At 44.4% G+C, this 10,786-nt stretch overlaps 5 protein-coding genes across 8 annotated transcripts; 1 reads left to right on the top strand and 4 right to left on the bottom strand.

The window, feature by feature from the left end:
- Positions 1-275: 275 nt before the first annotated feature.
- LOC108160147 (cyclic AMP-dependent transcription factor ATF-2) lies at positions 276-1,877 on the top strand. 3 transcript variants are annotated; one of them, XM_017293962.2, is made up of 3 exons: positions 276-898; positions 1,187-1,361; positions 1,419-1,877. In XM_017293962.2, the coding sequence occupies exons 1-3, from the start codon at positions 332-334 to the stop codon at positions 1,526-1,528; spliced, it is 852 nt and encodes a 283-aa protein (XP_017149451.1). In that variant the 5' UTR covers positions 276-331; the 3' UTR covers positions 1,529-1,877. The 3 variants fall into 3 exon arrangements, with proteins under 3 accessions (XP_017149451.1, XP_017149449.1, XP_017149448.1); XM_017293960.2 differs by having other exon boundaries at positions 276-1,358; XM_017293959.2 differs by having other exon boundaries at positions 276-1,361.
- Positions 1,581-4,872, bottom strand: LOC108160146. Its single transcript, XM_017293958.2, has 4 exons — positions 4,532-4,872; positions 4,355-4,468; positions 1,879-4,294; positions 1,581-1,828 (listed from the first exon to the last, which is right to left on the bottom strand). Exons 1-4 carry the CDS (start codon positions 4,819-4,821, stop codon positions 1,694-1,696), a joined length of 2,955 nt encoding a protein of 984 aa, XP_017149447.1. The 5' UTR covers positions 4,822-4,872; the 3' UTR covers positions 1,581-1,693.
- Positions 4,873-5,696: 824 nt separating this feature from the next.
- LOC108160773 (leptin receptor gene-related protein) lies at positions 5,697-6,641 on the bottom strand. Of its 2 annotated transcripts, XM_017294974.1 has the most exons (3): positions 6,362-6,441; positions 6,048-6,303; positions 5,697-5,977 (listed from the first exon to the last, which is right to left on the bottom strand). In XM_017294974.1, exons 1-3 carry the CDS (start codon positions 6,424-6,426, stop codon positions 5,870-5,872), a joined length of 429 nt encoding a protein of 142 aa, XP_017150463.1. In that variant the 5' UTR covers positions 6,427-6,441; the 3' UTR covers positions 5,697-5,869. The 2 variants fall into 2 exon arrangements, 1 of the variants encoding a protein (XP_017150463.1); XR_004472406.1 differs by lacking the exons at positions 5,697-5,977; positions 6,362-6,441 and adding an exon at positions 6,486-6,641 and having other exon boundaries at positions 6,211-6,303.
- Positions 6,642-7,166: 525 nt separating this feature from the next.
- On the bottom strand, positions 7,167-8,862 carry LOC108159781 (facilitated trehalose transporter Tret1-2 homolog). Its single transcript, XM_017293341.2, has one exon. The coding sequence runs from the start codon at positions 8,648-8,650 to the stop codon at positions 7,256-7,258; it is 1,395 nt and encodes a 464-aa protein (XP_017148830.1). The 5' UTR covers positions 8,651-8,862; the 3' UTR covers positions 7,167-7,255.
- Positions 8,863-9,992: 1,130 nt separating this feature from the next.
- LOC108159782 (protein PET100 homolog, mitochondrial) lies at positions 9,993-10,480 on the bottom strand. Its single transcript, XM_017293343.2, has one exon. It carries the CDS (start codon positions 10,374-10,376, stop codon positions 10,134-10,136), a length of 243 nt encoding a protein of 80 aa, XP_017148832.1. The 5' UTR covers positions 10,377-10,480; the 3' UTR covers positions 9,993-10,133.
- Between the last annotated feature and the right edge of the window lie 306 nt (positions 10,481-10,786).

The raw sequence follows: 10,786 nt of genomic DNA, 5'->3' as shown, positions 1-10,786 counted from the left end.
TTTCGGTAAAACCATTTTTTAGACAAGATCCAATAAAAGCATGTATTAAGAATAAACCAGTTAAGTAGAAAATAGGTTCATTAACCGTATAAAATTATGTGGGCTTGGCTAAATATTCTATATAGCTGAGAATATTCCACGGAAGATCAAAAACGAGGAATATGTATAATGGAACTTGAATTCGTCAGTATATTTACGGTATTTTTTTAAAATGAGACGGTATATTTTGGTATATTTCTGAGGGTCGGACCGTATATCCGCAATCCCTATTTATAATTTTTTTTTTTTTTAACAACAAATTGATGTGAGTTCTGGCCATTTTCTATTCGTCATGGAGAACTCCGCTGGCATCGGGGACCTGGCCAGCGTCTCGTTTGCCGACTTTGGGACAAAGACCTCGGGGGAGGATGGGACCTGCTACGAGAGCTACGGGCAACAGCCCAAGCATGACATGACGTTGAATCTGTCCTTGGGACAAAAGGAGAACCTGTTTGCTGCCGATCAAACGCCCACACCCACGCGCCTCATCAAGAACTGCGACGAAGTGGGCCTCTTTGAGGACCTGCAGCATGTCAATCCCTTCGACATTGGATTCCAGCGTGCGGCAGAACAGAACGTGAGTGGCACGCCAAATCGTCCAGAAGCTCCACAGAATGATAGCGAGTCCCTGCACACGCCACAAGTCTACCCCCTGGAGACGGTTTCGGTCCACACTACTGCTCCGCCTCCCGTCCCGGTTGGAACGGTAATGAGAAGCGAGAGCTGCAGTTCGATAGATGTGGAGCAGCTGCTGGCCAGTGACACCACCACAGCTACGACAGCAGTCTGCGCTGAAGATCCGCTCCCCATACAGTTGATACAACCCCAAGTTATTGCTTGGGTACTGCCTGCACAGACGGTGCCCATGGCAACAGAACTCCCTAGTGGAAAACACCTTACCAGTTCCATTCCCGGGCAGTCCGGACGCCCGTTCATACTTCCCAAGCCCAGCACAAGGCGCAATACCCCGGCCCCGTTGCTGGTGTCTAGCAATCCAACGGCTCCCGAGCCGAGCAGCGCTAGCCTGACGCCCACATCGCAGTTACCTATTAAGGAGCGCCTGAAGGCCATTATCCACAGCAACAACCAAAAGCGTATCTTCTCTGAACAGCCAAAAAGTGTAAGAGCAAAGCCGGATCGGGACGAGGATTGCATGGAGCGGCGTCGAGCGGCTGCCAGCCGCTACAGGAACAAGATGCGCAACGAGCAGAAGGACCTTCGGAAGCAAAACGCTCAATTGCAGCAGGAGAATCAGGATCTTCGCGAGAGGATAGCCAGGCTTGAGAAGGAACTGAATCAGCACAACAACAGCATGGCTGGTGGTATTATTTGATATACTTTCCACTTAAATCCCTTGTAATTCTCGACTTTTCTTGCAGTTGTGGCAAATCAACTAAAAATTCCTCCATCGAGCATTCACCTGCTCATCAATGTCCCCAGTATGCTAGTGCCTTCGTCTGCACAAAATACGAGTGTGGATATAAAGTAACATGCACAGAATGCCTTTGCCCCTAAGATGCAACCTATCCCAGTGGGTTTGATTTTATGTAAATATTTATTTGTATGCTATGGTGCCATGATAATAATTCTAGCTTAGACATTATTTATTTGTACAATAAGGCCTTCTTGCGCTTTCCTTTGAGAAGTATTGCTTTCACGCTCCTGACCTATCAGTGCTTATTATGTCTGAGAACTCCCGCAGGATTTCCGTAATGGAGTTTTCGATGGCCAAAAGCGGTGATATCATTTGCGATGATGAATCCGCAGGCTGAACTATTTCCATGGTCATCTGGAAGAAAGAGATCAATTAAACAGACAGAAGGAATAAGAAGAACAAACCTTGCGCAAGTTTTTCTGCAGATGGTCCCGCTCCTGGCACAGATTTTGAATATTATCGTAGAACTTCTGGGACAAAGGAGCACCCTCGCACTCATTGATGTAGCGCTGTGCCAAGAGGTCCATTTCCTGGTTGTGAATCTCGTCCTCGGCCAGCTGCATCTCTTGGTTGTGGCGTCGCCTCTCCCGCTCGATGGTATGCATAAGAAGGTCTATGTCCTTCTCCATTTCGATGACCTTGCGTCGCTGCTCGGACTCTTGCAGCTTTGCGATGACCTCACTCTTCCGCCGGCGAACCTCCATTTGGTATGTAATCAGCATTTTCCGCTGGCAGGTGAGCCGCTCCTCCTCTCGCTGGATGGTGTGCGCATAGAGTTCCTCCATTTTCTTTACGCGACGAGCGTGCTCCTCCTGCTTGAGCCCGTTTTCAAGACGCTCCATCATCTTGACCTCCTCCAGTTCTAGTTCTCTTATGCGTGCATCAATTTCCTGGTGGGACTTGATGATCTGATCCGTCTGTTCCTCTTGCTGCTCAATCCATTCGCTTGGATACTTCAGGAACTTGGGATATACGCCCTTGGGTATGGGAGTAAATCGTTGAATAAAGCGCTGAGGATGCAGGGTGGGATCACATTTGGCCGCCAGTTTGCGCGCTTTACAAAGGAGCTTGCACATATCAACCGGATTTTGATCGTGAAAGAATGCGACAATGGCCTGCTTGTCTGGCAGCCGAAGGATAATCTCTCGCTGAATCAGATTGTAGGCCACTACCAGGAATATTGGGAAAAAGGTTTGCTCTGTGACTATATTGTCCCATAAAATGAGCCACTGCTGCTCCTCTAGGACCTCAGCAAAGGCATTGCTGAGCATAGACCAGGCATACTCCTTTGGCGTTACCTCTAGGGACTTGTAGTACTTGCAAAGCATCTCGTCGCTGCGCTGCAGGAGATTCTCACACATGGCCAGATAGTTGGATGGGGGCAGGGGATGGAACTCGAACCACAATTGAAAATGGTTTAGGATGAGAGTCACAAGAACTTCAAAGGCCACCAGGCCGTTTTTGGGAAACTGTTTCACAAACGGGTAGATCAAATGCGGCATAAAGTTCGCATAGGCAATGACCTTGCACCACTGGGAAAGACAGCCCCAAACTTTTATAACTCCACGTCTATGTGCATCATTCCGGATTTGAAGATTTCTACCTTGATTTCTGACATTTGGCGGTGTACCCAGTTTAATGAGGGACTGGAACTGGCTTCCATTGCAAGGAATCTCCAGGAGAGACGTCCATATAAGAAACCGATATTTCTCCGGGTAGCAGCCGTATTCCTTGATCATGGCTTTCAGGCGATCGCGCTTAAGTAGATGTCGCACCTCTTGGTTCATGCAGCCGCTGACAGTGCAGGTGGGAAGAGGTGGCAGCTGTTTGAACGTGCACTTCAGTTTGCTGAGGCAGTTTGTCTGGGCCTGCAGTGCATTGAAGAGGCGGCAAGTGGACCACACATTTACCTCGCCGCATTTAGAGATGATGCTGAGCAACTTTCCATCCCGACTCAAGCTTAAGCTGGTCGCATTCGAGCGCTGCACAATCAACTTTTGATCCGTGTGGGCCAAGTCTAGCATCACAGCTTGATTCCTGCCTGTTATGCCGAACAAAATTCGCTCCTTGGGCTGCACAAGGAAAGCCATTGTCTTCAGAACGAAGTCAGACAGCCGGTAAATTTTCTCCAGATCAAAGGAAGCCGTGCTTAGCATGAGAAAATAGCTATCTAAGGTGCTTAAACACAGCTTGTTGCCATCGGGTGTGAAGCAATAGCCGAGCAAGAGACCATCGGCAAAGTCGTGGTCCTGACACTCGAACGGCAGCTCATGCTCAACATCACTGTCGATAGGGCCACGCAGGGTGATCTCTGGCACGGATTTTCCAGCGGACAGCAGCCTCAGTCTGCGATCTCTTGCCTTTATGGGCATGGCTGACCGCAAGGTGCCCAAGGAGTGGGTAGACCAAACGTGCAGCGAATCGTTGGTGAAACACGTGAGAAACTGATCCGAGTTTGGCAGGTACCCAGCAAATTTCAATGTATAGCGCGACTCATCAAACTCCAGCTGATGCGAAACCCGCAGAGTTTCGAGATTCACCAAGACTGCTTCGCGTCCAAAGCGCATCAGAGTCGTGTACTTACGAGAGCCTTTCAGGCCACTGCTCCAGCTGAGCTCCTCGATGGATCCACTGCAGACCTCGCCGCAGGTAGACACAATCGAGTTGTCTACATCGATAGTGTAAATTTGACCCATTTTATTGCCCACAATGTAGTCGTTCCTGTGCAGGGGCGACGGGCGGATCAGCTTCGCCTTGGGAATGCGAATACTGAGACGCCAATAGCGTTTGCTAACAAAATCAAAGACGAAGATGTTGCCGCTGAGGAAAAAAAAATCGCATTATAGCCAGGGATACTTTTCAAGCTCGTCCTGATCTTACCGCTTGTCAATGACCACCAATTTATTGCTCTGGTCACTGAAGCAGCATGCTGCAATCTGGATGCGCAGTAGCTGGCCCTCCTCCTTCACCGTATGATGTACAGTGAGAATATTGCTTTAGTTGGAAAAACCAAAATTAAATTATACCTTCAATTTATGTCGTTGATCTATAACTTACCCAGATTCATCGTGCTTAAGTTTGAATGAATACTTGCGCATTGGGGCATCGTCGGAAGGCATGCTCGACAAAATGTTAAGCTGCGAGGGGATCATTTCGTCTTCTGTATCCAGATCCTGGCTACTCGTTTCCAATTGCAAGTCGTCCTCAAATTCATCTTTTTCGCTTTGCTCTTCGCCTTCGTCCTCCTTTGGTTGCTTCTCCATATTTTTCTCAAAAAAGTTAGGTACTCTCAGAGTAGTAGGGCCTTTGTACTCTGGATTTTTATTTATCAATCCGAATCTATTCATTTCAAAATTAATTAAGTGACGTCGTCCTGTGAACGCAGGCCGTCGTCCCTCAGAAATATACCGAAATATACCATCCCTTTTTTAAAATATACCGTAAATATACCGATGCAAGCAACAAACTTAACCCACTTAGCATCACTTTATTTAAAAAATTGAACAACTTGAGTTAAATTTTTTAAAACAGTACTGTTTGTAAATTATTCTTTTAGATCCATCATATCTTTCCTGTTTATTTAAAATAAAACCACGATATCTTTCAAGCTTCATAATTTTCGATGGATGGTCCACGATGGAATCGTTCTCTGTCCATGATCGGAAACCATATTCCTCGATTTTGATATTCGGTTAAAAATTACTAGCTTAATACCACCCTCAGTCTTAAATTCATAATTTTATCCGATTGATGAATTAATTTTCTACAAGATAGCTAATTTTAATGACACTTTTTTATTTGATTGTTTATTAATTAACGTTTAAGCAAAGAAGGTAAACAGAAATGTATAGTTTTTAAATGGTACCTATGTACATACTATATATACTTCCTTTAATTAATGCTAAAATTCTATTTTCCATGCTGTTTTGAAACCTTATTAATAATGACTTTTACAGAGAATTATGTTTTCTTATGCCTTCTGTATTTATATCTCAATCAATCTATGTCAGACCATAATCTGCAAAATTTCGTTGAGAGACTGACTTGTTTCTGAATTCATTGCAGCCTAAGATGACAAACATTTCATCAATTTTTTAATATCCTATTTCCCCATGAGTATTATGCACTATACAGAATTTGTTCCATACAAATCTATGGAATGAAAACTCATTTTTTTTTCATATAAATTAAAAATAATTGCATTAAATAAATATACCATATATACCGTTTGCCTTCAACTCAATTTCGACGCCAAATTTCAACTACTTGTTTATTTTGAGTGCCGTTTATGTTATGTTGAATACACTTGGTTATATATGAGATTGGTTGATGTCTTCAAGGAAGTGTGCAGAATGCGTGCTTACTAGTAAAATGCGTTTAGTTCACAGCCTCCGCCTAGAACATACTTCCATATTGTTCCTCATCGTGCATGGCATAGCCGAAAATGGTCGCATAATTGATAACATTGCTAATTAATGTCAATGTGCACGCTGTCCAAGTGATCTATCCAGGAGAGAAAGGGGAATATGAATATCCTTTATCTATTCAGCAACTGTAAGTTACAGTTACTCACCACCGCCGAGTGGGCTAGAACGATGGGCAAGGCAAAGGCACTCAGTACCATACCAGCCGTGAGGAACAGGGCAAACTCTGTCTTTGGATTTGTCTCATTTACCGGCGTTGTTCGCTTGGCTATGAAAACTGGCAGCACCGACAGTGCGTAGAACAGCAGGACAAAGAACGGGTAGAATATCTTTGGTGTGGGCACCGCACAGGCCAAGATTAGAAAGGTCATTCCCAGGCATGTGAGAAATGCGCAGATAATCAACCTGAAAGGTACCATCAAAAGTTAGTTCAAGCAGCAGGGGGTGGGTGCCTCAGTCTTACGCTGTATTGTGTTTTCCGAGACAGTGCCCGTCCAATAAGAAAGCAGTCACGTGCAGAAATCGCATGAAAGGAGAGATAATTGAATTTCGAATTATTGGCCATGGTCTTTACTATGCTTAATTACCTTTTAAAGTAGCCATTGTTTGTAATGTTTTTTGTTTATAATTTTTTTTTTCTTTGTCGTCGCCTAAGTGACTCAGTTATAGAATATACCGTCCGACCCTCAAAAATATACCACCGTCTCATTTTAAAAATATACCGTAAATATACTGACGAATTCAAGTTCCATTATACATATTCCTCGATTTTTATATTCCGTGGAATATTACTGTCTAGATAAAACATTTAGCCATGCCCACATAATTTTATCCGATTAGTAAATCAATTTTATACTTGACTGGCCTATTCTATATACTTGTTTTTATTTGATTTCTATATACCGCTAAAAATGAAATTTAATAGATTGATGAAATTGACAAAATATACCATTCGGTCGGTTCAATTTTGACCTCAAAACTACCGAAAAGTATTAAAAATACCGTAAACTGTCACCCCGGAATCAGTTATAGAATATACCGGCCGACTCTCACAATTATACCGATTTATACGTCACAGTTTCAAAATATACCGTAATATACCGATGAACAAACGGACTTTACCCACAACTTTACCCGATAAGTTCTGTATATATGTACATATAATATATTCCCAAATACGCGACATCATTCATTGAACGATATCTTCGCAGTAATTTGAAAATTTAAAAGTTTTAAAAACATTTTTAAAATACAACAGCAAGGCGATCTTAACTTTTCTGTAAATTTTAATTTTAAATCGATAATTTACACTAACATATATTCATTAGACAATTCGCACATTTAGATGTTTGATCTGCTACGTCTCGTTCTTTTCGGGTTTTTGGACCTTTCCTCCAGCCAGCATGTCCTGAATCTCTAATATCGTCTTGCCTTTGGTCTCGGGAACAAAGAACAGGGCATAGAAGAAGGCCAAAACAGAAATAGCCGTGAAAATCCAAAAGGTCGGTCCCGGCCCAATCGAATCCTTCAGGATCGGGAACAGGAGCGTTACGATAAAAGCAGAGAGCCAGTTGCTGGTGCCAGCAATGGATCCACCTAAACTCTTGATATCCTCCGAGAACAGTTCGGCCATGACCAGCCAGGGAACGGGACCAAATCCAATGGAGAAGAATACAATAAAGATGCAAATACTGACGATGGGCAGCCAGCCAAGGCCGACCACCGAATCTGGATCGCTTTCACTCATCTGAAAGTAGACCCCCATCAGGCACGTTGTGATAGCCATGACGACGCCAGATATCAGCAGGAGAATACGGCGACCGGCCTTGTCCATGATAGCCACTGCCACCAGCGTTGTGGTTGTTTGAGTGACTCCAATTAGGATTGTGCTGTTGCTGCCGCTGAGACCAGAGCCTACATCCTCGAATATGGAGGTCGAGTAGAAGAGAATGGCGTTGATGCCGGTCCACTGCTGGAAGATCTGTAGCAGAACAGATATCCCCAGACCCTTTCTGGTGACGGGACGTCTTAGAGCAGCCAGAACATTGACCTTAGGCTGATCATTCTGTTTCTGTGCCTCGTCGAGGATCTCCTTCAGTTCCTCGCTGATATCGGCATTCTTGCCGCGTAACCATTGGAGGGCTTTAGCGGTGTCCTCGTTGCGTCCCTTCATGGCCAAGTACACAGGTGATTCCGGCATGAAGATGTGCACTGCGGCAAAGATCAGGGGAAGAATCGAACACAGAATGTTGATCGTGGTAAGCGGGACAAACGCGCCCACCAAGTACCCATAGAATATTCCGGATACGATCAGCAGCTGGAAGAAACAGCCAATCGTTCCGCGCAAGGCTGTCGTTGAGATCTCCGTGCAGTACATGGGAGCAGTCACGCAGAATGCCCCGCCGCACATGCCCAGGATGAAGCGGCCAAAGTATAGCATTGTCACGTTCTTGGCAAAGAGCATCAGGACCCAGCCGACCATGTATGGCGGTATGAGGGCCAGCATAGTCGGCCTCCGGCCAATCCAATCGATCATGAAGCCAACGGGTATGCAGATGACAGTGGCGCCCAATGTCAGCAGTGCGGATATCCAGCCGAATTGGCCCGAGGATATCTCAAAGCCGTAGTCCGTTTCCTCCGTGATCATTTTCTCCACCGGCGAGGACCAGCCGATTGAGGCGCCCATACACATGGCGCCAAAGCTGGCCGATAAACCGGCTATATACTGTGGTAGGACCGATCCCTTGGACATGTTGTGTTCTGTTCTGTTCTCCGTGATGCAAAAAATGGAACTGAAACTGACACGCAGACCGTTATTTGGCTTGACAAATTGCCCTGCATGAGATAACCAAAGCGTCGACGCTGGCGTACAACTGGCACGCTGGCAGAGGGGGAAATACTTGAAGTTGGAGAGAGTCGTAAATCAGATTCTACAGTTTCCCTTTAGAGCGGCGGCGGAGGCAGAGGTGTGGAAAGCGCGCTTTAACGTAAGCAAAAGTCCCCAAAAAGCAATCGGAATCTGAAAAAGCTAATTAAATGACTGCTGATATGCCACCGCCACCTCCACCCACCCCCAATACACACACCCCGCCTATTGTTATAAGAACAATCAAGTGCCTCTATAACAATCCGTTCGCTGCCAGTCGGCTATCTGGAGCTACTGATTATACTTTTGCGCGGAACTTAGGCACTTTATATTTCATCTTGCTACTCTACGAAAATTGTATTTATTACACACAGATTGAATCAGTATCGGATCACCGCAAAATTATATATCTGCTATAGGAAACATCAGCCAGAACTATAATTTGTACTGGATCGTGCTTTAATATCACTATACGCTCATACATAAGTACCAAATATAGATGGTTGGGTATGTTGCGTGGGGAGCCCAACATCCATTTCGAAAGATACAGATTTATTGGTCATCTGACTTTAGGAGCACATGCATGCAGGATTCTTCCAATTCTAGAAATCCAATATATCTATGTGGAATTCCACTTACAAGAGTATTTCATTTTCGGCGTAAGGCTTCATTTCCGGGGCATTTTTCTATTTATTGCATCGTGTGAAAGTAGATAATAGCATTACCTACCAAAATAATTGAATGGGCGTAAATCGCCTGGAGGGCATCTAATCTGGCTCTTAACACACATCATCGTACTCATCACGCCGAAAACACATGTAGGTAGGTTTCTAAACTGTGACAAAATTCCTATTCCAACGGTCACATGGCGGTCAAGTTATCAGGAAAGTGGCGTCCTCATTGATGTTGATCGTTTGGATTTGAATTTGTATACGCGTGTGGAGGAGCATCGAACGGGCAGTGGACACATTCAACCAGGTGGCAGCGAAGTGGAGCGGCTGGCCTGCTGATAATCGTCTATCGTTTGATATGGGTTGAACATTTCAAGTGTTCCACTGGGGAGAATCCGCTTTGCACCCGGTTCCTTGTTTTGTGTTAATGCAATAGAGGTGTTTTTCCCTAGATAACATTCTATTTTGTTTCAAGTATGGCACATACACACAAGCCATGGTTCGACGATAATTTACAGATAATTTCCACTCATCATATCCTCAGAATGGATTAGTGCTTTGGGTACATTCAAGTCTTTATTACATCGCATACAAAAGTGTTTACAGTTTCAGTTTAGCCGCATTTATGGCATAGCTGCAGGATGATCGAAATGGTGTTATATAACGAAACGACTGGGTGCAGTGATCCATATGGATTTCTACTTCTTACGCTCTGCCTCCTCCATGGCGCGCATCATTTTGGCATCATGCTTCTCGTGATGCTCCCTTATGGCACGCTGGAGCTCCTCGCGATGACTCTTGTGCTCGGGTGGATACAGCTCGCGCTTCTTTTTGGTCACCCACTCTTCGAAATATTCCGGTTGGTTGAAGATGTGAAACAGAGCCACCGGAAATGCCATGTACATGCCCATCTTGGCTACTTCTAGAACCCAAGTTCCCATTATCCTAGTCGCTGTTTACGCACAAATCTTTTCTAAAACTTAATTTTCCAAACAAAACTTTGTTTCTTTTCGTCGAGAAATTGTTGTCAACAAACATCAGCTGTTTGACACTAGCGCCAGTGTTGGGTAGAGTCCGGTGGGAGAAAAAACGTGTAGGCAACGGCTAAAAGAAAACGAGAAATTTCAGAACTGCTGTCCAAAAGTATGCAACAGTAAATGTATTGAATTGTTTTATAGAATAAGTCGCTGTAAAACTAGATTAAATTGCCACGAAAGGTAGCACTAAACTTGTTCACAATAAAATACAAATTTTTCACATGAATAAATAGAATATGGTTGCGATTTGAAGAATAGAATATAATCATTTCTTGATAATTTCCGATGGTTTAACTAGTTTTTACTCTTCTGTT

This window comes from Drosophila miranda, chromosome 3 (genome assembly GCF_003369915.1).
Source record: "Drosophila miranda strain MSH22 chromosome 3, D.miranda_PacBio2.1, whole genome shotgun sequence".
In the NCBI taxonomy this organism is placed as follows: domain Eukaryota; kingdom Metazoa; phylum Arthropoda; class Insecta; order Diptera; family Drosophilidae; genus Drosophila; species Drosophila miranda.
The sequence above is the reverse complement of the archived record's forward strand: the minus strand, read 5'-3'. Positions and strand labels throughout refer to the sequence as shown.

Bases quoted from the DNA above. Each gene is read 5' to 3' on its own strand.
- LOC108160147 (XM_017293959.2), top strand. From the start codon at position 332: ATGGAGAACTCCGCTGGCATCGGGGACCTGGCCAGCGTCTCGTTTGCC. The intron at 1,362-1,418 runs GTATTATTTGAT...CTTTTCTTGCAG, and splicing joins CAACAACAGCATGGCTGGTG to TTGTGGCAAATCAACTAAAA.
- LOC108160146 (XM_017293958.2), bottom strand. From the start codon at position 4,821: ATGAATAGATTCGGATTGATAAATAAAAATCCAGAGTACAAAGGCCCT. The intron at 4,295-4,354 runs GTAAGATCAGGA...TTTTTTCCTCAG, and splicing joins TTGGTGGTCATTGACAAGCG to CGGCAACATCTTCGTCTTTG. The intron at 1,829-1,878 runs GTTTGTTCTTCT...TCTTTCTTCCAG, and splicing joins TGCAGAAAAACTTGCGCAAG to ATGACCATGGAAATAGTTCA.
- LOC108160773 (XM_017294974.1), bottom strand. From the start codon at position 6,426: ATGCGATTTCTGCACGTGACTGCTTTCTTATTGGACGGGCACTGTCTC. The intron at 6,304-6,361 runs GTAAGACTGAGG...GGTACCTTTCAG, and splicing joins CTCGGAAAACACAATACAGC to GTTGATTATCTGCGCATTTC. The intron at 5,978-6,047 runs GTGAGTAACTGT...TCTCCTGGATAG, and splicing joins TTCTAGCCCACTCGGCGGTG to ATCACTTGGACAGCGTGCAC.
- LOC108159781 (XM_017293341.2), bottom strand. From the start codon at position 8,650: ATGTCCAAGGGATCGGTCCTACCACAGTATATAGCCGGTTTATCGGCC.
- LOC108159782 (XM_017293343.2), bottom strand. From the start codon at position 10,376: ATGGGAACTTGGGTTCTAGAAGTAGCCAAGATGGGCATGTACATGGCA.